General features: G+C 36.7%; 1 protein-coding gene across 2 annotated transcripts in view; it reads right to left on the reverse strand.

Moving 5' to 3' along the window:
• USP6NL (USP6 N-terminal like) overlaps positions 1-24,073 on the reverse strand; it is a 188,198-nt gene that overhangs the window by 130,973 nt on the left and 33,152 nt on the right. For both annotated transcript variants that reach the window (XM_037143516.2, XM_053665807.1), the window contains exon 2: positions 22,223-22,309. In XM_037143516.2, the coding sequence (XP_036999411.2) occupies positions 22,223-22,256 (34 nt within the window). In that variant the 5' untranslated portion in view covers positions 22,257-22,309. The remainder of the gene's footprint in view (positions 1-22,222; positions 22,310-24,073) is intronic.

Consider the following 24,073-nt stretch of genomic DNA (forward strand, 5'->3'; position numbering starts at 1 on the left):
GTAGATACACAGCCATTATACACTGGTCAAAATCCACAGAATGTATAATACTGAAACTAAACTATAATGTAAACTATGGACTTCAGTAAACAGTGATATATCGATATTAGCTCATCAATTGCAGTAAGTGTACCAACTAATGCAAGATGTTAGTAACAAGGGAAATGGGAAAATGGAGAGTATTATGAGGGAACTCTTGGACTTCCCACTCAGTTTTTCTGTAAATCTGAAACTATTCTCAAAAAGTCTTTTAAAAAATGACAAAGGAATTCTATAATATATATTTAATCTATATCCTAGTCTTCAGACTTTAACTGAATACAAAATTAACTAAAAACTACAGAGTTTAACTGGAAAGAGTGCTTAAAACAAAAATAATAATTGCTCATATATATAAAGAGATTCAATGAGGCTTGGTAAATAAAAAAAATGTTAGTTTCCCTTGTAATGAGCAGACTGCAAACAGTTGTGATCTAATTTTTTAAATTTATTTTTTATTTTATTGATCATGCTATTAGTTTTCCCAATTTTCCCCCTTTATCCCCTCTCTGCTCTGCACACCACACCCTCCAGTACTCCCCACTCCTTAGTTCATGTCTGTGGGTTGTACATATAAGTTCTTTCAATTCTCTGTTTCCTACACCATTGTTGACCTCTCCCCATCTACTTTATGCCTATCAATTATGCTTCTTCTTCCCTGTACCCTTTCCCTGCCATTCCTCTTCCCCCTCCCCACTGAAATCCCTCCACGTGAAGCCCATTTCTCTGATTCTGTTCCTACTGTTTGCTTAGTTTTTGTTTTCATTGTTTTTCTTTTTAGGTTCATTTGTTGACAGTTATGAGTTTGTTGTCATGTTACTGTGTACATTTTTAATCTTCTTCAATTTCTTAGATAGGTTCCTTTAACATTTCATATACTAAGGGCTTGGTGATGATGAACTCCTTTGACTTGACCTTATCTGGGAAGCACTTTATCTGCCCTTCCATTCTAAATGATAGCTTTGCTGGGTAGAGTAATCTTGGATGTAGGTCCTTGCCTTTCATGACTTAGAATACTTTCCAGCCCCTTCTTGGCTACAAGGTTTCTTTTGAGAAATCAGTTGATAGTCTCATGGGCACTCCTTTGTAACTCTCTCCTTTCTTCTTGCTTCTTTTAGGATTCTCTCCTTATATTTACCCTTGGGTAACTTAATGATGATGTGCCTTGGTGTGTTCCTCTTTGGGTCCACCTTCTTTGGGACTCTCTGGGCTTCCTGGACTTCCTGAAAGTCTAGTTTACCATCACCAGATTGGGGAAATTTTCCTTCATTATTTTTTCAAATAAGTTTTAAATTCCTTGCTCTTGTTCTCCTTCTGGCATCCTTATAATTTGGATATTGGAATGTTTCAGGCTGTCCCAGAGGTTCAAAAGTCTCTCTTCACTTTTTTGAATTCTTGTTTCTTCATTCTGTTCCAGTTGGATGTTTATTTTTTCCCTTTTGTTACAAATCGTTGCTTTGAGTCCTGGTTTCCTTCCTGTCACTGTTGGTTCCCTGAATATTTTGCTTTATTTTCATTTTGGGTATCCTTCATTGGTTTTTTCAATTCTCGACCAAGCTCAATCAGTTCTGTGAGTATTTTGATTACCTGGGCTTTGAATTCTCCATCATATAGGTTAGCTATCTCCTCATCACTTAGCTCTCTTTTTGAAGTTTTGCCCTGTTCTTTCATTTGGGCCATATTTCTTTGTCTCGGTGCACTTGTTAAGTTGTGTGTGTGTGTGGGGGGGGGGGCTTTGGTACTCACCTGGGCAGGGCAACTCTCCTTGCTGCACTGGGATACTGCTTGCTGGGGAGGGGCCAGAGAGGGAACAAAGCAACTCAGCTACTCGGCTCTAGCCCCACTTTCCAAAGGTCTCTGGGAGTTTCTCCCACTGCGGCAACCCCTGCCAGAGTCCACACTCAGCTCTGAGTTCTAGTTTCCCGTTCAGTCAGCCCTGTCTGCGTCCACATGGTCTGCCACCTAGCCACAGCCAGCCCGGCCGGCCTACATGGTCCACTGCCTCACCCAATGTTCTCTCCATCCCCCCGTCTACCCATCTCCCTACCACCAGTCTGGTTGAATGTTTCTTTAATTCCTTGGTTGTTGGAGTTCCCTGCAGTTTGATTTTCTGGCACTTCTGGCTGTTTACTGATTTTAGATTGGTTGTTACCCTCCTTTTGGTTGTGAGACAAAGTGAAAGGTTTCAACCTCCATCTTGGCTGGAACTCCTCTAACTCTTTTTCAAACAGAAAATTCTTAACTCAATTTTATTTCCCACATTTGCATTTTTGTTATACATGACCTCGCCCCCCAACCACCTACTTTTGTCTAACTCAAAAAACTGTTGACTTTTCATCCCTTTCACTTCCAAATCCAGTATTTCCAGAGTGGAACACAAAGGACAATGCCAGTAAGAGAACAGGAAGGAGAGAAATGCAACAGGCTGGGAATATAAGCACTCCCTACTATCCACCTATTTGGACATTCCAATTATGCCATTCTACTTTCTCCAAATCAAAGTATAAGGCAGAAAGCAACTGCTTTCAGATGAAAAGGGGTTAATAAGAGGACTTATATGGTACATAATATAAAGAAAAAACAGCTAGGTAAAGGAAGAACATCTTCTCCCATCATTACTTGAAACGAAAGAAGGGAGGGATGGAGGAGGGTGGGAGGAGAAAGAGAAGGAAGGGAAGGAGGGAGAAGAAAGAACCGGACTAAACTGGATCTCATTTGTATACTTTCTTTCATTCATTTAATAAAACCATAAACAAGTTTACCAGAGCATCTTGTTTGGACCTAAGTGTAAAGGAGAAAAGCAAAATCATCCTACTATTCACAACAAATAATGTTATCAACAATTCACACCAACTTCCAACTCCCTAGAATCTTAAAGAATTACAAACTAATTTAAATGGTCTCTATTTTCTTCTTTTTGTCAATATACATCTTCAATAGTATTCCTTATTACAAAAATAATGCATGTTTACTGTAGAAAATAAGCCTAAAAATATGCCAAAAGAAAATGAAAATCTCAGGCCCACCATACAGAGATATGCACTACCAACAACCATTTTGACTTTTCCATGTACTTTGTTGATTTTTTAAAAATGGGGTAATATTATGCACACTCTTTTTGAGCTGATATGTATTTTCACATTATAAAATATTTCATCAATATCATTTTTATACAATCAACACAGACAAGGACATTCGCACTGTGCTCTCTCTCTCTACAAAATTTTTTGGTCATGTGAATAACCACCAAGAGTCTTCTCATTTTTGGCACTGATTCAGATTTTTTCTAATTCTCTTTCAGAAAACATTTTTGGCTTTCCTGGAAATACACTTTAGAATAAAACTACTGTCATCTTTTTTCAAGACATGTAGATAAATGACAATAAAAAAATGTGAGAGACTGCATTTCTACTAACAAAAATAATCTGTAAATATTCCAGATGTTTGCAGTCAGCTTGCCTGCAATCAAAAAAGACCATTGAATATTAAACTATAAACTAATTTCTGACTGGTCTCCTTTAGGTTAAAAAATTTTGGGTAATATATTTAATATCTTTGCCATCCTACTTAAATTTTAAGGGTGGGACTTAATCATTTTTAAGTAGAATTTTTAAAATCAACCTCTACAAACTCATCAATATAAAATGCACAATATGTGGTTTATAAAATAAAAGTTGTATATTTTTCTACCTAAAATCTATACTATTTTCTGTCCAAATAACATTTAGGTGCTTTAACAGTAATTCCTAATAATTCATACTGGATATTTAAAAGTTAACACTGTCAGCCCTGGCTGGTATAGCTCAGTGGATTGAGCCCCGGACTGTGAACCAAAGGGTCACAGGTTCGATTCCCAGTCAAGGCATATGCCTGGGTTATGAGCCAGGTCCTCAGTAGGGGGTGGTGCAAAAGGCAACCACACATTGATAGTTCTCTCCCTTTCTTTCTCCTTCCCTTTCCCTCTCTCTAAAAATAAATAAATAAATTTTTTTTTAAGTTAACACTGTCAGAATACAACATGGCAGCAGAATAGGTGGAAGCCTCCTCCCAGGACCAAACTGGAACTGCAACTAAATTATATAAAAATCATCATGAATAACCAACTAAACATTAGCTGGACAGAAGCCTTATAACCAAGGACTTACAGAAGAAATCACATCACTACAGGTTTGGTAGGAAATGCAGAGGCACAACAGGGCTGACTGGGGTCCCATAGATGAAAGCTGAAGTGCAGGAGGGGTATTTCAGTGGCTGGGGTACTCCTTAAACTCCAAGCTCGGCTCTCCAGCCTTGAGCAAAGGAAGCCAAATACCATTCTGCTATGAAAAGCAGTAAAGTTTCTGTCTGACAGGGAGAGACAGCTAGAAACACAGAGAGCCTCTTAAAGAGCCAACACAAAATTTTGTTTGCATCCACTTACCCTGGGCTCCAGTGGAAGGAGGGCAGAGCAGACCAGAGCCACATGAGAAACATCTGGGGTTGGTGGCTCTGGAAGAAGAGCCCAACGGCCAGTTGCCAGGATCTGCATGCTCAGTCATTGCTCATACTGCAGAAGCCATATCTCTTAGGCAGAGCACTGTCCTCCATGAGGCATGGGGGTGGGAGCAACAGCCCCACCTACGGTAAGTACTCTGCCCCACCCTGTGAAGTTTTGCCCAGCTGCTGAGGAGTACAGCCAGAGGCGCTTCCAGTGATTCAGCCAAACAGAAAGCCCACAGGCAGATCTCTGGAACCTTGAGATTTTAGCTGACCATCCCCCAGGGCCTGGTGCTAGCAAAAGCATTCTTGGTGCACAGACTGGTTCTGCAAATACCCATGCAGAGCAGAGGGAGCCACATGCTATGGATCACTGAAAGCTCCATAACAGTTTGCCTAGGGCCAGTCACAGGGAGGGTCTGACTTAGCCTGCACCAGAGTATTTGCAAATCTACTCAACACATAGAAAGAAACATAAACACAGCCAGCATGGGAAGACAAAAAAATAAAAACAGGTCCCAAATGAAAAAAAGAAAAACAGAATTCTCAGAAGAAGAGCTAAATGATATAGAGACAAGCAACTTATCAGATATAGAGTTTAAAATAATGATTATAAGTATGTTCAACAGCATGAAAAAAGATGTAAAAAAAAACATAAAAAAGGACCAGTCAGAAATAAAGGAAGCAATATCTGAAATAAATAATACACTAGAAAAAAATAAACAGTAGGCCAAATGAAGTAGAGGACCAAATCAGTGATTTGAAAGACAAGATAGGAAAAAACACTCAAGCAGAACAGCAAAAAAGAAAAAAGAATTTTTAAAAAATGAGGAAACTTTAAGGCACCTTGGGGACAACATGAATCAGGAATATCAGCATCATAGGAATATCAGAAGAGAGTAAGCAAGGGATCGACAACCTCTATGAAGCAGTAATGACCAAAAACTTCCCTAACCTGGTGAAGGAAAAAGATACAAAGTCCAAGAAGCACAGAGAGTCCCAAACAAGATGGACCCAAAGAAGCTCACACCAAGACACATCATAATTAAAATGGCAAATCTTAAAAGCAAGGAGAGAATCTTAAAAGTTGCAAGAGAAAAACAATTAGTTACCTACAACGGAGTTCCCACTGGACTGTTCTGACTTCTCAACACAAACATTTTCAGGTCGGAAGGGATTGGCATGAAATATTCACAGTGATGAAAAGTAAGAACCTCCAACCAACCCAGCAAGGCTATCATTTAAAATTGAAGGAGACACAAAGAGCTTTCCAGACGAGAAGAAGAAAAAAGTTTTTTTTACCACCACACAAATACTGCAACAATGTTAAAGAGTTTGCTTTGAGGAAAAAAAATACACAGGAAAATAGTAAAAAATAAAATGGCAATAAATACATATGCATCAATAATCATTTTAAATGTAAATGACTTAAATGCCCGAATCAAAAGACATAGGGTAACTGAATGAATAAAAAGAAACAGGACCAATATATAAATGGGGACCCAAGAAAAAAAAATGGAATTATCTTCTGGAGGCAGACCCCTTATAGTACAGGCTTCCCCCAGTGGGTGAGCATTCTGGGAACCCAACTGTATCTGTATACCAGCTGACACTGTTGTGAGAGGCAACATTCAGCACATTGTTTTTGAAGACTTTTTTGAAGTGCTTGCCCATTTTTTGAAGTACAATTTACAAGTGTACCTGTCTACACTGTGCTGAATGTTCAGTAGTTTTTGACCCAAAACAGCATAACCCTGTGCACCACCCTCCCTATTCACTCAATCTCGCCCCAGGTGATTTTTGTTTGTTTCTTTCTTTCTTGGATGAAAACAGTACTCAAAGGGAAATGTTTTCCCAATGTGGACAAAGTGAAACAAAAAAACAGCAGAAGCACTAAAAGGCATCAAAACCAATGAGTTCAAAACTGTTTTGAGCAGTGGAAAACAACATCATGCTAGGTGTTAAATGGAGAGTATTTTGAAGGTGACTTAAGTTTAAATATGTAAGAATAAATATACAAATTTTTATAAATAAATTGTAGTTTTGGAGGGTTCCCTTCATATATACTCTTCTCCAAGAAACCCACCTCAGAATGAAAAATACACACAGACTAAAAGCAAAGTACAGAAAAAGATACTTCATGCGAATGAAAAGGGGAAAAAAAGCTGGGGTAGCAATACTTACATCCAAAAAACTAGACTTTAAAACCAAGGATATAGTAAAAGACAAAGAAGGACACTGCGTAATGATAAAAGCAACAATCCAACAAGAGGATATTACCCTAGTTAATATTTATGCACCCAACATTAGGAACACCTAATTATGTAAAGCAAATCTTGATGGACATAAAGGGAGAGACTGACAGAAATACAGTCATAGTAGGAGATTTTAACATACCATTGACTACAATGGATAGATCTTCAAGACAGAAAATCAACAAGGAGACAGTGAGTGATCTTAGATGACACACTAGATCAAATGAATTTAATTTATATCTTCAGAACATTTAACCCCCCAAAAACAGAACATACATTCTTTTTAGTGCACATGGAATATTTTCTAAGACAGACCACATGTTAGGACACAAGGCAAGTCTCAATAAACTTAAGAAGATTGAAATCATATCAAGCATCTTATCTGACCATAATGCTATCAAACTAGAAATCAATCACAAGAAGAAACTGAAAAATAAACAAAGACATGGAAGCTAAATAACATGTTATTAAACAATGAATGAATCAACAGTGAGATCATGGAAGAAATCAAAAGATACCTTGAAATCCATGATAATGAGAACTCAACAACCCCAAATCTGTGGGAACAGAAAAGCAGCCTTGAAGTAGAAAAATCATGTTATAGGCTTATCTCAAGAAACAAGCAAAAAGCTCAAACAATCTTGCTTTACGTTTAAAGAAATTTGAAAAGAACAAGAAGCAAAGCCCAAAGTAAGTAGAAGGAAGGAAATAATAAAGATCAGAGCACGAATAAATGAAATAGAGTCTAAAAAATGATACAAAAGATCGATGAATCCCAGAGCTGGTTCTTTGAAAAGATCAATTGACAAACCTTTAACCAGATGCACAAGAAAAAAGAAAGCATGCACCTAAATAAATAAAATCAGACCTGAAAGAGGATAAATATCAGCTGACACCAAATAAATACAAAGGAGTATAAGAAAACATTATAAACAACTATATGCCAACAAATTGGACAATTTGGACAAAGTGGGTATATTTCTAGAAATATAATCTTCCAAAACTAAATCAGGAAAAGTCAGAGGTTCTGAACAGACAGATTACACTTGGTGAAACTGAAGCAGTAATCAAAGACAAATCTCAACAAACAAAAGTCCTGGACCAGATGGTTTCATGGGTGAATATTACCAAACATTCTGAGAGAGGTAAAACCTCTCCTTTACAAACTATTCCCAAAAATTCAAGAGGAGGGAAAACTCCCGAGCTTATTTTACAAGGCCAGCATTACCCTAATTCCAAAGCCAGATAAAGACACTATAAAGAGAGAAAATTATAGGCCAATATCCCTGATGAATATAGATGCTAAAATCCTCAACCCAAAACATTAACAAACTGAATACTAGCAATTAAACAAAAAGATTATACATCACGATCAAGTTAGATTTATTCCAGGGATGCAAGGTTGGTATAATATCCACTCATCCATAAATATGATAGATATACCATATAAACAAAATGACAGATAAAAACCATATGATCATATCAATAGATGCAGAAAAGCATTTGTTAAAGTTCAGCACCCATTTATGACTAAAAAAAAACAAAAACTCTCATAAAAGTAGAAATAGAGGGAACATACCTAAACATAATAAAGGCCGTATATGACAAACCCACTGCCAGCATCATACTCAATGGGCTAAAACTGCAAGCATTCCCCTTAAGATTGAGAACAAGACAGGGATGTCCGCTTTCACTTCTCTTATTCAAGATACCATATTATTCGGACTATGAGACACATGGTCCTAAATTTGGAAGGAATAATGGTTATTAATGCTGCTGTTGAGTTCTGTTTACATTTACATTGGTCAGATATTATGTATACATGTTATTAAATATTGACCACATATTTACTTCAAAATTTTTCCCTATTTTCCTCCTCTAAGACCTACCTGTGTCTTATGGTCTGAAAAATATGGTAGTACTGGAAGTCCTAGCCACAGCACTCAGACAAAAGAAAAAATAAAAGACATCAAAATTGGAAAGGAAGTAAAACTGTCATTATTTGTAAATGACATGATACGGCACACAAAGAACCCTAAAGAATCCACCAAGAAACTACCAGAATTGCTGCCCTGGCTGGTGTAGCTCAATGGATTGAGCATGGGCCTGCCAACCACATGATCGCGGTTTGATTCCCAGCCAGGGCACATGCCTGGGTTGTGGGCCAGTTCCCAGCAGGGGACTCACGAGAGGCAACCACACACTGATGTTTCTCTCCTCTTCCCCTCTAAAGATAAATAAATAAAATCTTTAAAAAAAAAAAGATTCCACCAAGAAACTACCAGAACTGATAAGTGAATTCAGGAAAATAGGATACAAAGTTAATACCCAGAAGTCAGCTGCATTTTTATATACCAATAATGGAACTATCAGAAAGGGAAATTAAGAAAACAATTCCATTCATGATTGTTTTAAAAAGAATAAAATATTTGGGAATAAATTTAACCAAGGATGTGAAAGACTGTACTTAAAAATTATATGACACTGAAGAAGATACAAATAAATGGAAGCACATACTATGTTAATGGATAGGAAGAATTAATATCACTAAAATGTCCATACTACCCAAAGCAATCTATAACTTCAATGCAATTTCTTCCAGATACCAATCACACATTTCGTAGAACTAGAATAAATATTTCAAAAGTTTATGTGGAACAACAAAAGACCCCAAATAGCAACAGTGATTTTGAGAAAAAAAGAACAAAGTTAGAGGAATCATGCTATCTAGTATCAAACAATACCAAAAGTCCATAGTAAGCAAAACAGCCTGGGACTGGCATAAAAACAGACATGTGTATCAACAGAACAGAACAGAGGGCCCAGAAATAAACCCACACCTCTGTAGTCAATTAATACTTGACAGAGGAAGCAAGTACATACAATGGGTTAAAGATGGTTTATTCAATAAATGGTATTGGAAAACTGGACAGATACATGCAGAAAAAGGAAACTAGAACATCTTCTTATACTAAACACAAGAATAAATTCAAAATGGATTAAAGACTTAAGTATTAGGTTTGAAATCATAAAAATCCTAGAAGAAAGCATAGGCAATAAAATCTCCCACATTGCTTGTAGAAACATTTTTTTCTGATAGGAAGAATTAGCTGTTATATCTCTTCAAGCAAGGGAAACCAAAGAAAAAATAAGCAAATGTGACTACATCAAACCAAAAAAGTTTTACACAGCAAAGTAAACCAACAACAAAGGGAAAAAATCTACTGAGTGAAAGATTATATATTCACCAATAATACATCTGATAAGAAGTTAATATCCAATATTTATAAAGAACTTATAAAATAATGCTAAAAAAAACAAACAATCCTATTAAAAAATGGGCAAGGGACCTAAATAGACACTTCTCCAAAGAGGACATACAGATGACCAACAGATAATGAAAAGATGCTCAATGTCACTAATCATCAGAGAAATGCAAATTAAAACTACAATGAGATATCACCTCACACCTGTCAGAATGATTATCATCAATAAATCAACAAACAAGTGCTGGCAAAGATGTGGAGAAAAGGGAACCCTAGTGCACTGTTGGTGGGAATGCAGACTGGTGTGGCCACTGTGGAAAACAGCATGGAATTTCCTCAAGAAATTAAAAATGGAACCATCTTATGACCCATTGATTCCACTTCTGGAAATTTATCCAAACAAATTGCAAACACTCAGTTGAAAGAATATAAGCAACCCTATGTTCACTGCAGTGTTATTTACAACAGCCAAGATTTGGAAGCAGCCCAAGAGTCCAACAGTAGATGAGTGGATAAAACAACTATGGTACATTTATGCAATGGCATAGTACTCAACCATAAAAAAGAAGGAAATTTTACTATTTTGCAACAGTATGTTAATCAGCTTAACAATAACCCACAACCTTCAGACCAACTGCAACAGTATGTATATACCTGGAGAACATTATGCTAAATGAAATACACCAGTCAAACAAAGGCAAATACCATGATTTCACTCATATGTGTAATCTAATGAACAAACTGAACTAATAAGCAAATTAGACACAGACTCATAGATGAAGAGCAGACTGACAGCTCTCGTAGGGTGGGGATCAAGGAAAAAAAAGGGCTCATGGACATGAATAACAGTGTGGTAATTGTGGGGGGGCGGGTGGAACAGGGTTTAAGGGGGATAAATGGTAATGGAATAAATATAATTAAAAAATAAACTATTAAAAAATAAATACGGTAAATAAAACAATGTCAAAAGCTAACCAACTGCCCTCACAGTGTTCTGAAATAGTAGGATATGGAAAGAACCACAGAGTACGTGTTTACGGATGACAACATTATCCTTCTTTCACATACTCTCAAAGCATATTAGAGGATAGTAACTATTTATGAACAAAAACATTTGTATTAATATAATTAGGTTAGCAGCTCTTTTAAAACCTGTTTTTAAAAATGCCAAAGAGCAATTTATTTTACTTATAAAAAGCAACCAAGAAACCTCAACTCTGTGGCTCAGTGGAAACTGTTTTAAATACACGCAAAATATGCTTCACAAATGTGAGAAATAAAAATATATTATCTCAATGTATCTTCACAATATCAAGAAATTCTTAATGTATTGACTGCAAACTATAAGTGCATTTTAAGGCAATAAAATTGTGTTCATCCATACAAAATGTATTAAGCACTTAGTAGTAGTAAAATGCCTAATAGGAACCTAATAGGTACAGTGCCAGTTGAAGGTTATTACGGGGATGATCAACCTCCTCCCATTCTACCAAGAGAAACTGGCATTAAACACATACAAAATTAATTACTGAGTTACAATTGAGATAACTCCTCCAAGTTAGTATACAATGACAGGAGAATGTACCCTTAAATGGAAAATTAGTGTGAATTAAAGGCCAAACATAGAACAGTTGACCCTAAAACAACATGGGAGCCAATCCCCATGCAGTTAAAAATCCACATGTATTAACTTTGGGCTGCCCCCAAATTTATCTCAGTTGTCCCTCAGTATCTGAATGGGATTGCTTCTAGGACCCACACTCACACCCCCTCTACTGTCTTTTAAGAAAGACAGAATCTGGCTGGCGTGGCTCAGTGGATAGAGCACCAGTCTGAGAACTGAAAGGTCACTGGTTTGATTCCTAGTCAGGGCACATGCCTGGGTTGCAAGCCAGGTCCCTAGTAGGGAAAGGCTTGCAACTAATTGATTGCATTGATTACAACTAATCAATGTATCTCTCACACATCAATATTTCTCTCCCTCTCTTCCCCTCTCTCTAAAAATAAATAAATAAAATCTTTAAAAAAAAAGACAGGAAGACATAGGCAAAAACATTTCCATACTATAAACTTAGCCTAAGAAATTAATTCTGCACTTCTTTTTTGTCTTTCAAGAAAAAGGAAAATTAACCAGTGATACTCATTCTGCAAATATATATTTTTGAAGATTTTATTTATTTACTTTTAGAGAGGGGAAGGGAGGGAGTAAAAAAGGAGAGAAACATCGATGTATGGTTGCCTCTCACATACCCCCTACTGGGAACCTGGTCCACAACCCAGGCATGTGCCCTGACTGGGAATCGAACCAGCAACCCTTTGGTTTGCAGGCCCGCACTCAATCCAGAGCCACACCAGCCAGAACATTTCTGCAAATATTTTTTGGAAATTGAACCAAATAACCTAAATAACCAAAATATAGGGAAATGATTCATCATTACCTTTAAGAAATATGATAATCATGAGTTCTAGTTATGAAAAACAGTTACAGAAATATAACTGTCTAAACACAATTCAATGTTATAAATCCAAATATAAAAATCACATATAAACTATGTATTTGATTATATAAAATATATATTATCTGGGCAATACCAGAGGGTTATAGACAAAAAAGCAAATGGTTCCTTTACTATAGTGAGATTACAATGAGTTTTTCCCCCATTTCCAAATATGTTTGTTTTAAAGTCATTGTCATACTTTTAAAACGAAAAGGGGGTAGATTGGGGAAGATAAAGAAAACACATTAGTTTAGATAAGATTACGTAAAATTAAGTATAAAAAATGAAGGCAACAGCAGAGTATTAAACTAAACCAAAATTAAGAACTTAATCTCCAACCACCTACTTCAATCAATGCTGAATTTTCCTTAATTTCTTAATATCAACCTCTCAACTCCAGGTTTTTACATGTTATTCCCCTGCTTAAAATCCTCTCCCTCTTCATTTTCACTTAGCCAGGACTCAGTTTTCCTACTGGTGGTCTTCTGCCCTCCCTGCAGGTCAGTTTCTTTGCTCCTCTCAACTCCTTCATTTCCCTTTTTGTATTAATAATAGCACGCTACTTGTCAGCATCTGGGTTTCCTACTAGTTATATGCTCTATGAGGTCAGGAGTCATGTCTGTCTTTTTCTTGCCTGTATTCCCAAAGACCAACACAGTAGCAGTATATACATGGAGGTGCTTATTAAGTATCTGTTAGTAAGATATAAAAATATAACCATTATTTATTCGAAATCATATCTCTTCCTTTAAAGTTGTTTTAAAATCAGACTCAAGCATCACTCTTAAAATGTTTTAAGAAATAAATTTACAGCATGTGTCTCAAAGTTGTCTAAAGAAACAATATTTCAATCTCTTATACTTTGCATAATATTCCAATTAATTTTCTAGCTTTCAATACACCTTGCAATTACTAAACTTTAAAGCCATAACTATGGATGTTAGGTATCCTAATGTTCCACATTAAAACTTAATATAACCTATTATCTCTAAAACCTAATGAAAATCAGAATCTTGATATGTTCATTTCTTCTATTTTTTAGCTAAAGAAAATTTACTAGAACAAAGACAAGGAGGCATCACATAATGAAAACAAGCTAATCTTTAGTAAAGCAATCTCAGTTTATATGTGAAGAGCTGCAGCTGGTTTACTGTTATAAAACAATTCAATAGCGCTACACCTTATATCTTCATATTATTTGTTCAACAACATCTTGAGATTTTGTCAACACAATCCAAAATAGAAACCGCAAAAAGTAATTTCTCTTGATAAAAGCTAAATGTCTACTTTCAAGGTCATCTCATAGTCTATATTTCACTGCCCTTTTTCTCAAGCCTTTGCAATAAAAGCAAGACAGAAACTAGTAAAGCAGAACCATAAATCCTGTTGTTATTCAAGAAGTTTGAATTTCAATTAAAGATGAAGTAGGAATTTTTGTTGTTGTTGTTACAGGACTAAGCAGGAAGGAAATCTAGAGAACATCAGCAGTCTTCCTTTCTTTTCCAGATGAATTCCCTGAAGGAATGCCCCCCAAACCAGTCACACACGGTGGGACAAATCTCATTAGGGAAACCATCAAACAATAAAGAACTAGTCTGCATTCTTCAAAAACACCATATCATGAAAGATTAAAAAACATCTGAGGAACTGTTCCGGATTAGAGGAGACTCAAAAACCTTGACAACTAAATACAATGTGTGAATAACACTCAGCTGGATCCTGTCCTGGAGAGGCAAAACTGCTCTAAGGGACATTATTGGGGAAGCTGTCAACAGGGGAAAAAAAGTGTAGACTAGCTAAACATGACTTATCTATTTAATAGTTTTACTACAGCTACATAAGAGAATGTCCTGTTCTTTAGAACTGCATACTGACATACAAAATGGGTAGAGGAGAAGCATGATTGTAAATGCAACCTAGTTTGAAATGGTTCCAAAATAAATAGTATGTATTTTTTCAAAACATATTCAGACATTTTAAAAAGAAAATAAACAATTGATCCTACTGAAAGAATAAATTTGGACTGGTTGGGAAGAAGAGACAGAATTTCATGATATCAGAGGCAGAATTTTACCTGCTGAGAAGATACACATTAATCAAAGAAAAACATGGCTTAGGAAGAAACCACAAATGTAGAAATGTCTACTTTTTCCATCAGGATGCACTCAGCACTGAGCCTGAAAAGTGTATTGATACTTTCTAGTGAGACTAAAAGCTCTGATGGCTAACATTTTTTTACATCACATTTTAAGGGAAAGAAAGTAATGATTCCACTTTTACAAAACAAATCATACATTTTAAGTGGCTTTCTTAAGTGCAGAGACACTTTTAGTAAGGAATCATATGGATCCAAGTTCCTTTTAACAAAGTGGTTTGAGTACCTAGAAAGTTGGAGTAGGTTTTTTTTCTTCCCAAAGTTCCCCACACATACAGGTACCTACAGGCACATTTAGGTACAAAGTTCCTATAACAGGTTTAAGGCTGATTTTTTAAAAGTCACAATGGCCCCATTGTGCAAAAACACCTTAAGGCATTTAACATAAATTTTCCAGGCCTTATAGTTGGGGCATTCCAACTAGTGTTACAGGGTGTGTGAAGAGACTTATCTCCTCAGCTTTGGGGCAGTTGTGCCACGTCCACTGCCGCGTCCACTGTTGGATCCCTCTCTCCGTGACAAGGTCCTGAGAGGGGGTGTAAGACTTCAAGGAAGCAGTTTCCAACCTGGTGGACGTGGCATGGAAGGCCTTGCAATACTTATTGTGATTGTGCTTGCTTTGGAGATCATGACCTTTTTGCTTTAATCATTATGAATACCCTGGCAGTGATTCAGATAGTGTGCCTGGACCTTTCCCGGCTCAATAAACAGAATAATAATATCATACTAGAACGTCAGGGAATATAGGCACAAGGAAACAATCAGAACAATCTAAGAATTCAAGCTTAATCAATAACAATCATTAGAAAAACACCCAAGATAAGATAGAATACTCTAAGAAATCAGGAGATAATCTCACTACTTTCTTAGAAGGAATTAAGTACAAAACATGTTTATAAAAAGTACTCCTAGAGAAACTTAAAAGAAGTACCCTTGAAAGCCCCCTGCAACATAGGAACAGCCCCTCCTTTACCTTGAATAGGAATATATATCAACTAGACAGGCAAAGTAATAACAAAAGCTAGTTAGTTATTACAAACTAAACAGTCACTAGGGAGTCAGAATTTATGGTACACAAAAAAAACATTTTAAGCAGAAAGGGTAGATAGCTAAGTTAGACATCACAAGGGCCTTATAATAAATCTCCTATTTTCTCTACTCAGTCTAGTGTATCCTTATACCCTATATCAAATTCTAGACCTTTAATAAACAATAAGACATTCAAACTCTGTACATAGAGCTATTTCAAATCGTCTAATTAATGGTTCTCCTGGTCATAACAATTTTTGTTTAATATAACTGAAACTATGGAAATTCTTGTACTTTCCTGGTTACCTCTGTATTGATTTTTTCTGCTCAAATGATCATATTATACTACAAATATTAATCACTACCTGAAATGAGAATTATAAAAACCTGCTTGTACTTGCAATAAACGGAACAGAGCTTCACTGTCCTTTGAGGCGTGTTGTCGTCTGTTACCCAGCGCCGACGCCTACCCTCACCTGTGGGACCCCCTGACCCGCTGCGGCTGGACCGCGGCACAGTTGGACACAAATGGCAGCCTGGCCTAAGAGGGCAGAGCCAGTCACCTCCAAGCCCCAAACAGCTTCCACAGTTTATCCCATATGCTGTACAACTAACTACAAGTATGTCCTACGCAGTTCATGACATGGGAAAAGTCAGGAAATCTTGCAGCAATAAATTCCCTCAGACGTACAAATACCCAACGTTTCTTCTACTCTCTGGAGAAATACTGAAAATAATTTCGTTATGCATCATGATCACCCAAATCTAGGTTTTGAAATGCTACCTGGATGTTAATGATGCATCTTCCTATGTTTTCTTTTTCTTTTTCTTTTTTTTTTTTAATTCTCAGTTGAGGATGTCTTTTCATTCCTTTTAGGGAGAGAGAAGGGGAGCGAAGAAGGGGGAGAGAGAAAACACGAATGCCAGGGAGAAGCATCCATCAGTTGCCTCCTAGATGCGCCCAGACTGGAGATCATCAGCCAGACCCAGGAATGCACGCACCCAACCCGGGATCAAACCTGCAACTGTTCAGTTAAGAGATAACACTCCAACCAACTGGGCCATACTGGCCAGGGCTGTATCTTCCTATTTTTTAAATATTGCTTCTCCATTAATTTTTTCATAAACAGGAACTTTGGTATAGTCAGTTCCCACTCCCTGGAAACTGCAGCGTAATCTAACCACCACAACATCCCCTCAGCCATGGTTACATGGATGATGTAACATCAAGGATGATGTCTGTCACTAGGCAAAATCATCAAATTGACAAGAAAAAGAAAGGGAACTCAAAGATTATTTCAAAAGGAGCCTGAAAAGAGCTGAAAACTAAGAACGAAGCTACAAAAGGCAAATACTGCTTGTAACTGATGTTTTTAATTTACATCTTACAAAAACGTGAACTTGTCGGAGTAATTTTTCCAGAATGAAATCTTAAGGTGCTTTCCTAATTGAAATCCTTAACAGTTCCTTAAGCTCTACAGGATAAATCCCAAACTTCCTGGATTCCTGGAATGTATATGGCCTGGCCTTCCCTTTCTCTGCACTTCAGACTGTTCACTCCTTGGAAACACCTATGTGTACCCAAGTCTTCATGCCTCTCTTACACTCCTCTACCTACTTAGAATGCTTCATCCTATGCCACACTCCTCTTCTCTCTCACACGTTGATATGTTTGTCTCTCTGTGTGTCTCTCCCCACAACCCCCCAAAGGGCATTTCACCTAAAAATAACACATGGAATGGCTACTACACACTAAGAACATTACTTAGGAATACCCAAATCTATGCACTACTTACTGAGCACCATTAAGTGCCAGGAATAGTGTTTATTACTAGGAATAAAAGTCTGTGCCCTCAAGAAACTTATAGATTAGATTAGAATGAATAGGCAGGTGGTTTTAACACAGTCTGATATGTACCAGAATGAAGCAAGCAGGGCGCTATGGAGAGGAAGTGCAATAGGATTCACCTAACCAGTGAAGTGGTACAAGGATGACAAAGAGGAATTCTAGGAACTAGGGAACTAAGCTAAACTGATTTTTTTTTCCTTAAATGTGAAGTAAGGACTTTGGGTTTTATTGTTATGCCAGTGGTTAAACTCCCAGTGGCATCAATCGTTCTTTGCGGCACCCCTGTCTTCGCAACAAACATGAAGAAATTCCAGATAAAATATAAAAACAAATCACCAAAATAACACACCTATGCCCCAAAACATGTTAAACATCTCTATGGGTCATACATCTGAACAGGAACACAAAGTGTGAGCCAAGCTGAAGCCAGGAGGAGGTCTGCTAGGCTCTGGGCCCCAAAGCAGGAAAAGGCAGCAGGAAGTTGATCCAATAGGGTAACTGTAAATATGAGGGTTCCCTGTGAAACAGGGTTAGTAGCCAGACTCCTTGGTTAAAATCAGAGACAAGGATGGCACTCCTCCCTGATTAGGAAACTACATTGAAAAAGAGTTCTGCTAACTGCACTGAGGCTACAGCTTAGGAAGCTGCTGACCTAATGCTAGCTGACTCAGTGACTGAGTCTGTGAAATCCCCAACTTCACGATGGGGCTGCAGCTGTCATCCACTAACACAAGACCTGATTCTGATCCAGGAACTCCAATGCCAGACAAGAAGTAACTAAATCTGCTAAACTAGCAAGGAAAATCACAAAAAGAGATAGAGAGAGATAGAGAAACAAGGAAAAGGTAAAAAATTCCCATCAGAATGTGCCTGCAAAATTACAGAACATAAAGAAAACATCAACAATATCAACGATATACAACAATATTGTTTTATTGTTATCAACAATTACAACATAAATGCACCAGAAATAAAATTTAAAATAATCCAGTGATCTAAAAAAGATTTTTAAAAAGCATGTAAAAGACTCACAATGAAATAAAGAAATAACAAGAGAACCAAAAAAATTTTAAATAAAAACAAGCAGAGATGAGAAAAGAACTGGTGGATATAAAAAAGAACCAACTCAAATTCTTGCAAATAAAATATAGCCACTGTAATTTACAAATACAAAATTGTAATGGTTCAGAAACTATCGTCCCTCTGCCTTGGTCGCTTAGGGCTCTGAGTTCTTAATGGCAGCTGTGCACAAGACAAGAATCTCAGACACTCAGACTCAAAAAGAAAGAAACGAGGTACCTGTCCTCAAAGAACTCACCATCTAAAATAGTGGTGTTAACAGAGTAAAAAAACATTTAGTTAAATTTCAAAAATGTAAATAAACATTTTTAAGTTAAAAGTCTTGACATTTCTCTTAGTTTTTACAAACTCATATTACCACCTTTACTATAGTTGTCACTTTACTCTAGATCAATGCTTTTCCACCTTTTTCATCGCATGACACATATAAACTACTAAATTTCTGTGGCACAACAAAAAACACATTTTTGCCAATCTGACAAAAAGATAGGTGTAATTTTGATTCATTCACAGCAAATGACTATTATTGCGCTGGTCGTTGTCATTTCTTTACTTAACAATCTAAGGAAAAAGAGGTCAGTGTCCCTAAAAGTCAGGTACTACATGTTTTAAAAATTCTTGCAGCGTGCCAGTAAGCTACAGCATCAGATAAACATTCTCACGGAACTGCACATGAATGGACCCGAAATAACTAAAGCTGCTTTTTTAGTTTTTTTAAATATATTTTATCGATTATGCCATTACAGTTGCCTAATCCCTCCCTGCATTCCCCTCCACCCTGCACACCCCCTCCCTCACCATCCCCCCCTTTAGTTTATGTCCACGTGTCTCAAATTCTTTAGATTCTACATTTCCCCTACTATTCTTGCCCTCCCCCCTGTCTATTTTCTACCTACTGTCTCTGCTACTTATTCTCTGTAGCTTCTCCCCTCTTCTCCTCTTCCCACTCCCCTGTTGCTAACCCTCCATGTGATCTTCATTTCTATGGTTCTGCTCCTGATCTAGCTGTCCTCTTAGTTTGCTTTTGTTTTAGGTGTGGTTCTTAATAACTGTGAGTTTGCTGTCCTTCCACTGTTCATCTTTTTTATCTTCTTTTTCTTAGGTAAGTCCCTTTAACATTTCATATAATAAGGGCTTGGTGATGATGAACTCCTTGAACTTGATCTTATCTGAGAAGCACTTTATCTGTCCTTCCATTCTAAATGAAAGCTTTGCTGGATAGAGCAATCTTGGATGTAGGTCTTTGGATTTCATGACTTGGAATACTTCTTTCCAGCCCCTTCTTGCCTGTAAGGTCTCTTGAGAAATTAGCTGACAGTCTGATGGGAACTCCTTTGTAGGTGACTGTCCCCTTATCTCTTGCTGCTTCTAGGATTCTCTCCTTCATTTTAATCTTGGGTAATGTAATATGATGTGCCTTGGTGTGTTCCTTCTTGGGTCCACCTTCTTTGGGACTCTCTGAGCTTCCTGGATTTCCTGGAAGACTACTGCCTTGGCCAGACTGGGGAAGTTTTCCTTTATTATTTGTTCAAATAAATTTTCCACTCATTGCTGTTCCTCTTCCCCTTCTGGTACCCCTATAATTCGGATGTTGGAATGTTTAAATGAGGTTCCTAAGCCTCTCCTCATTTTTTTGAATTCTTGTTTCTTCATCCTTTTTGGTCATTTTTTTCTTCCTTCTGGTCCACTCCCTTGATTTGAGTCCCAGTTTCCTTTCCATTACTATTGGTTTCCTGTGCATTTCCCTTCATTTCACTTAGTTTAGCTTTCATTTGTTCCTCTTGTGACTAAAATCAGCCAGTTCTATGAGCATCCTGATCACCAGTGTTTTGAACTGTGCATCTGAAAGTTTTGCTATTTCTTGGTCACTTAGAGTTATTGGCTCTGGGGCTTTGAGTTCTTCTTGAGCCATGTTTTGATCTGTTTGAGCCTGTTCCATATGAGGAGCGGAGCCTTAGGTGTTCACTAGGGTAGGGCCACCCAGGTTGCTGGGTTGTGAAGCTGTATGTGGGTGCGTGGTCAGTGAGGGGCAATAGCAGTCCCCTCTGCTGCTTCCCAACACTGGGGCCTACGCAGTCTGTCTCACTGCTCGCTTCTTCGCCTGGTTTTTCTGCACACAAATGTGTGACTGGGGTCAGCCTGCAGCCTTGCGCCCTCACTGGGTCCGCCCGTTGCTACCCCATGCCTGGCATCTGCCAAATGCCACCTGCGTGCCTGGGTCAATCTGGCCAATTTTTCCTGCGCAACCCTGCTCCGCCAGCCACTGGCTCTGCCCCTTTACGAGTCTGGCTGAACCATTAATTGTTGTTGGACTTCCGTACAGTTCAATTTTCTATGTTTTGGTTGCATTTTTGTTACTAAAGCTTTGTTGTCTTTAAACTTGGTTGTGCAAGGAGGCACAATGTTTCCACCTACACCTCCATCTTGGCTGGAAGTCTGAATGTCATAAAGCTGCTTCTTTCTTAATCTGTATTTTAACCTATCTAGCAACTATCCTTGTTTATTCAAAGTACAGCACTGAAAATGTGCACCACTGAAAAGCCCGCAGATGACTAACTTCCTACAATATTATTCTTTGTAAAAAGCACTCAAAGACAATAACAACATAATTTTCATTTATCAATTGCCTAATTATCTAAATTATTGATAAGAAAATGTACCCTGGTCATATCAAGGTAAATACAGGGTGGGGCAAAAGTAGGTTTACAGTTGTGAGTATGCAAAACAGTTTATTGTTGTATTATTATTTATTCATTACTGTATTATTTTCCATACAAACAACTGTAAACTTACTTTCTGATGTCCCATCAGAAACTTACAACTGATGTCCCATCAGTGTGAATATATGAAAATCTTTTAACTACCTCATATTACTACAATAAGGAAATGCTCATTCCATCCCAAAATCTTCATAATCACAAAAGCTGTACTTTCTAAAAGTACATATAAGCTCTAACAGAGTTACAACAGGGTAAAATCTTAACTCTTCCCTCACTCTGTAAAAGCAAACAGTTAACACAAAATCCAGTTCTGTTCACAAGCAGAAGTGGACAGAAATGATAGAAAATATTACGTATACAGCTGAGAAGATAAAATCTGTACAAATTTGGTAAGTCTATAAAATAAACTTGGCTCCTTCCTCCATCAAAGACACTGATAAAGAAAACTTTATCTTAAGAAAAAATTTGTTTGCTTAAATATAATATTAACCCATGTTACTCAATAATCAAATTTCACATAATAAAACATCTGACTAAAGTCAACTGTAATTTTCCCTCCTCATATTTCTAATGAGTCATTTTCAAATAGCTCGTCAACAGAAAGTTTTAAGTAACAGAACTATAAATCAGCCAAGAAGCTAATGACAACAATTTCCTTACCACATCTAACTTCTTAGAATAAATCAACTATCAAAAAGCATCTACTTGTTTCAATATACAGATTACCCAATCTCTTAGATGAAGTGACATAATTCTAACTGGTCCAGTAATGATTTTTTCCCCTTTTTTTAAGTATAATACCACAAATGCTCCTGAGACTGCTGAAATGAAAAAAAAAAAAAAAGGGACACTTACTCATGACTGGAAATGTCTCTGTATGCTGTCCCATTCAGATATTAAACCAAAATCTGCTGTCCAAGGTTTCTTGGAGGAATACATGTCCTAGTCAAAAAACAAAGAGAAAGAAATCATATTTTATAAAGGTATTTAAAATGAAGTTTTCTAAAAGGAGGTGAAAATCATTTAACTTCAAAATTTTCTTTCTAAAAGAACCCCTTGGTGACATCTAAATGTAGAAAATTATCTTTAGAACATCATGATCCCACTCATATTTCCCTTTTCTGTAAGAAATTACCTCAAAAGTAAATAAAATGTATCAAGTAATTACCACACAGAAACTTGTTAAGGTATCTTTTGTCTTAATATTAAGTATAATATTAACCCATGCTACTAAAAATGTATTCCCTCCAACATTTCCAAATAAATAAGTCACAGAAAAAAAGCACCTCAGCTAGGGTAAACATAGCATATCATACTGCTAAATTTACGTTAACTACATATAAATGATTTATATACACAACCAAATAAAGATCACCAAAGTTATTACTATAGATTTTCTCTAAAAGCATTTTCCTCACTATAAAAGTAATATGGTTTCATCTATTTAAAAAAATTGGAAACAACAGCAAAGTACAAAAAATCCTATCACGACATAATGCTACTATATCTACCTAATGATTTGGGGCATATTTCTTTTCAAAGCACTTTTTTCTGTGTTTCTTATATATAATTTGTAAATGCTATATACAAAATTTTGTATTTGGTTCTTTTCAATTGAGCATAACATAAAACATCACTCTGTATAGTGTAAGTATAAACTTAATCCTTTGCTAAAATTTATGTCTCCTTTTTTAATGTATTTTTATATGAGGCATACATCAATACTGATGCTATTTTTAAATATACCAGTGCATGCATAAGTACTTCCCCAAATCTAATGTATGAAATTGCACATATAAGATCACATTAGATACAAAATTAACACTTGTGATACCTAATATGTAGCTTCCTTCATAAACTGATAAACTACTTCTTATAATCACAAGAAATGATGGTTAACTTCATTTTCTATATCAATTAAGAAAATAGAATTAAGCCCTGGCTGGCGTAGCTCAGTGGATTGAGCACGGGCCTGCGAACCAGAGTATTGCGGTTCGATTCCCAGTCAGGGCACATGCCTGGGTTGCAGGCCAGTTCCCAGCAGGGGACTCACGAGAGGCAACCACACATTGATGTTTCTCTCCCACTCTTTCTCCTTCTCTTCCCCTCTCTCTAAAAATAAATAAATAAATAAAATATTTAAAAAAAAAAAACAAGGAAAAATCACTTAAAAAAAATAGAATTAATATACCACTGCCTCTGAAACATTAAAGTTAACATTTTTGAAGAAATAATACTTGATCCACCTATATACTCTACTTGTGTATGTAAAATACATGAGAAGTATAAATTTACAAACTTAAAATTTTATATGTATAGTATGGCTCACATACTGCAATTAGCACTGGCATTTAATCATAGAGATGCCACATAATCCCCTGATTCCCATTCTACAACCTTTCTCCTTTATCTATGCAGTAGATACTGCTAAGTGATTTACATTTCCAAATAATTCAATTAGCCCCCGAAAAATGAGAAGTTATATGAAAAATCTAAAATATATTATCTACATGTTAGTTTTAGAATACATGATGAAAGATTCTCAGTGTATCAGTACACTCTCTAGACAGTGTCTCACTGAGTCTATTAGATTTGTTTGCCCTCCCAGGAACTATGAAGTTGAACGTGCTAGCTCTGGAGCATGCTGAATGATGACATGAGAAGGCAATCCCATGTAACAAATACAAAAAGTAAATGAAATGTTTA

The sequence above is a fragment of the Artibeus jamaicensis genome, unplaced genomic scaffold, assembly GCF_021234435.1.
Source record: "Artibeus jamaicensis isolate MK-2021 breed Jamaican fruit bat unplaced genomic scaffold, CSHL_Jam_final contig_426, whole genome shotgun sequence".
Taxonomy (NCBI): Eukaryota; Metazoa; Chordata; class Mammalia; order Chiroptera; family Phyllostomidae; genus Artibeus; species Artibeus jamaicensis.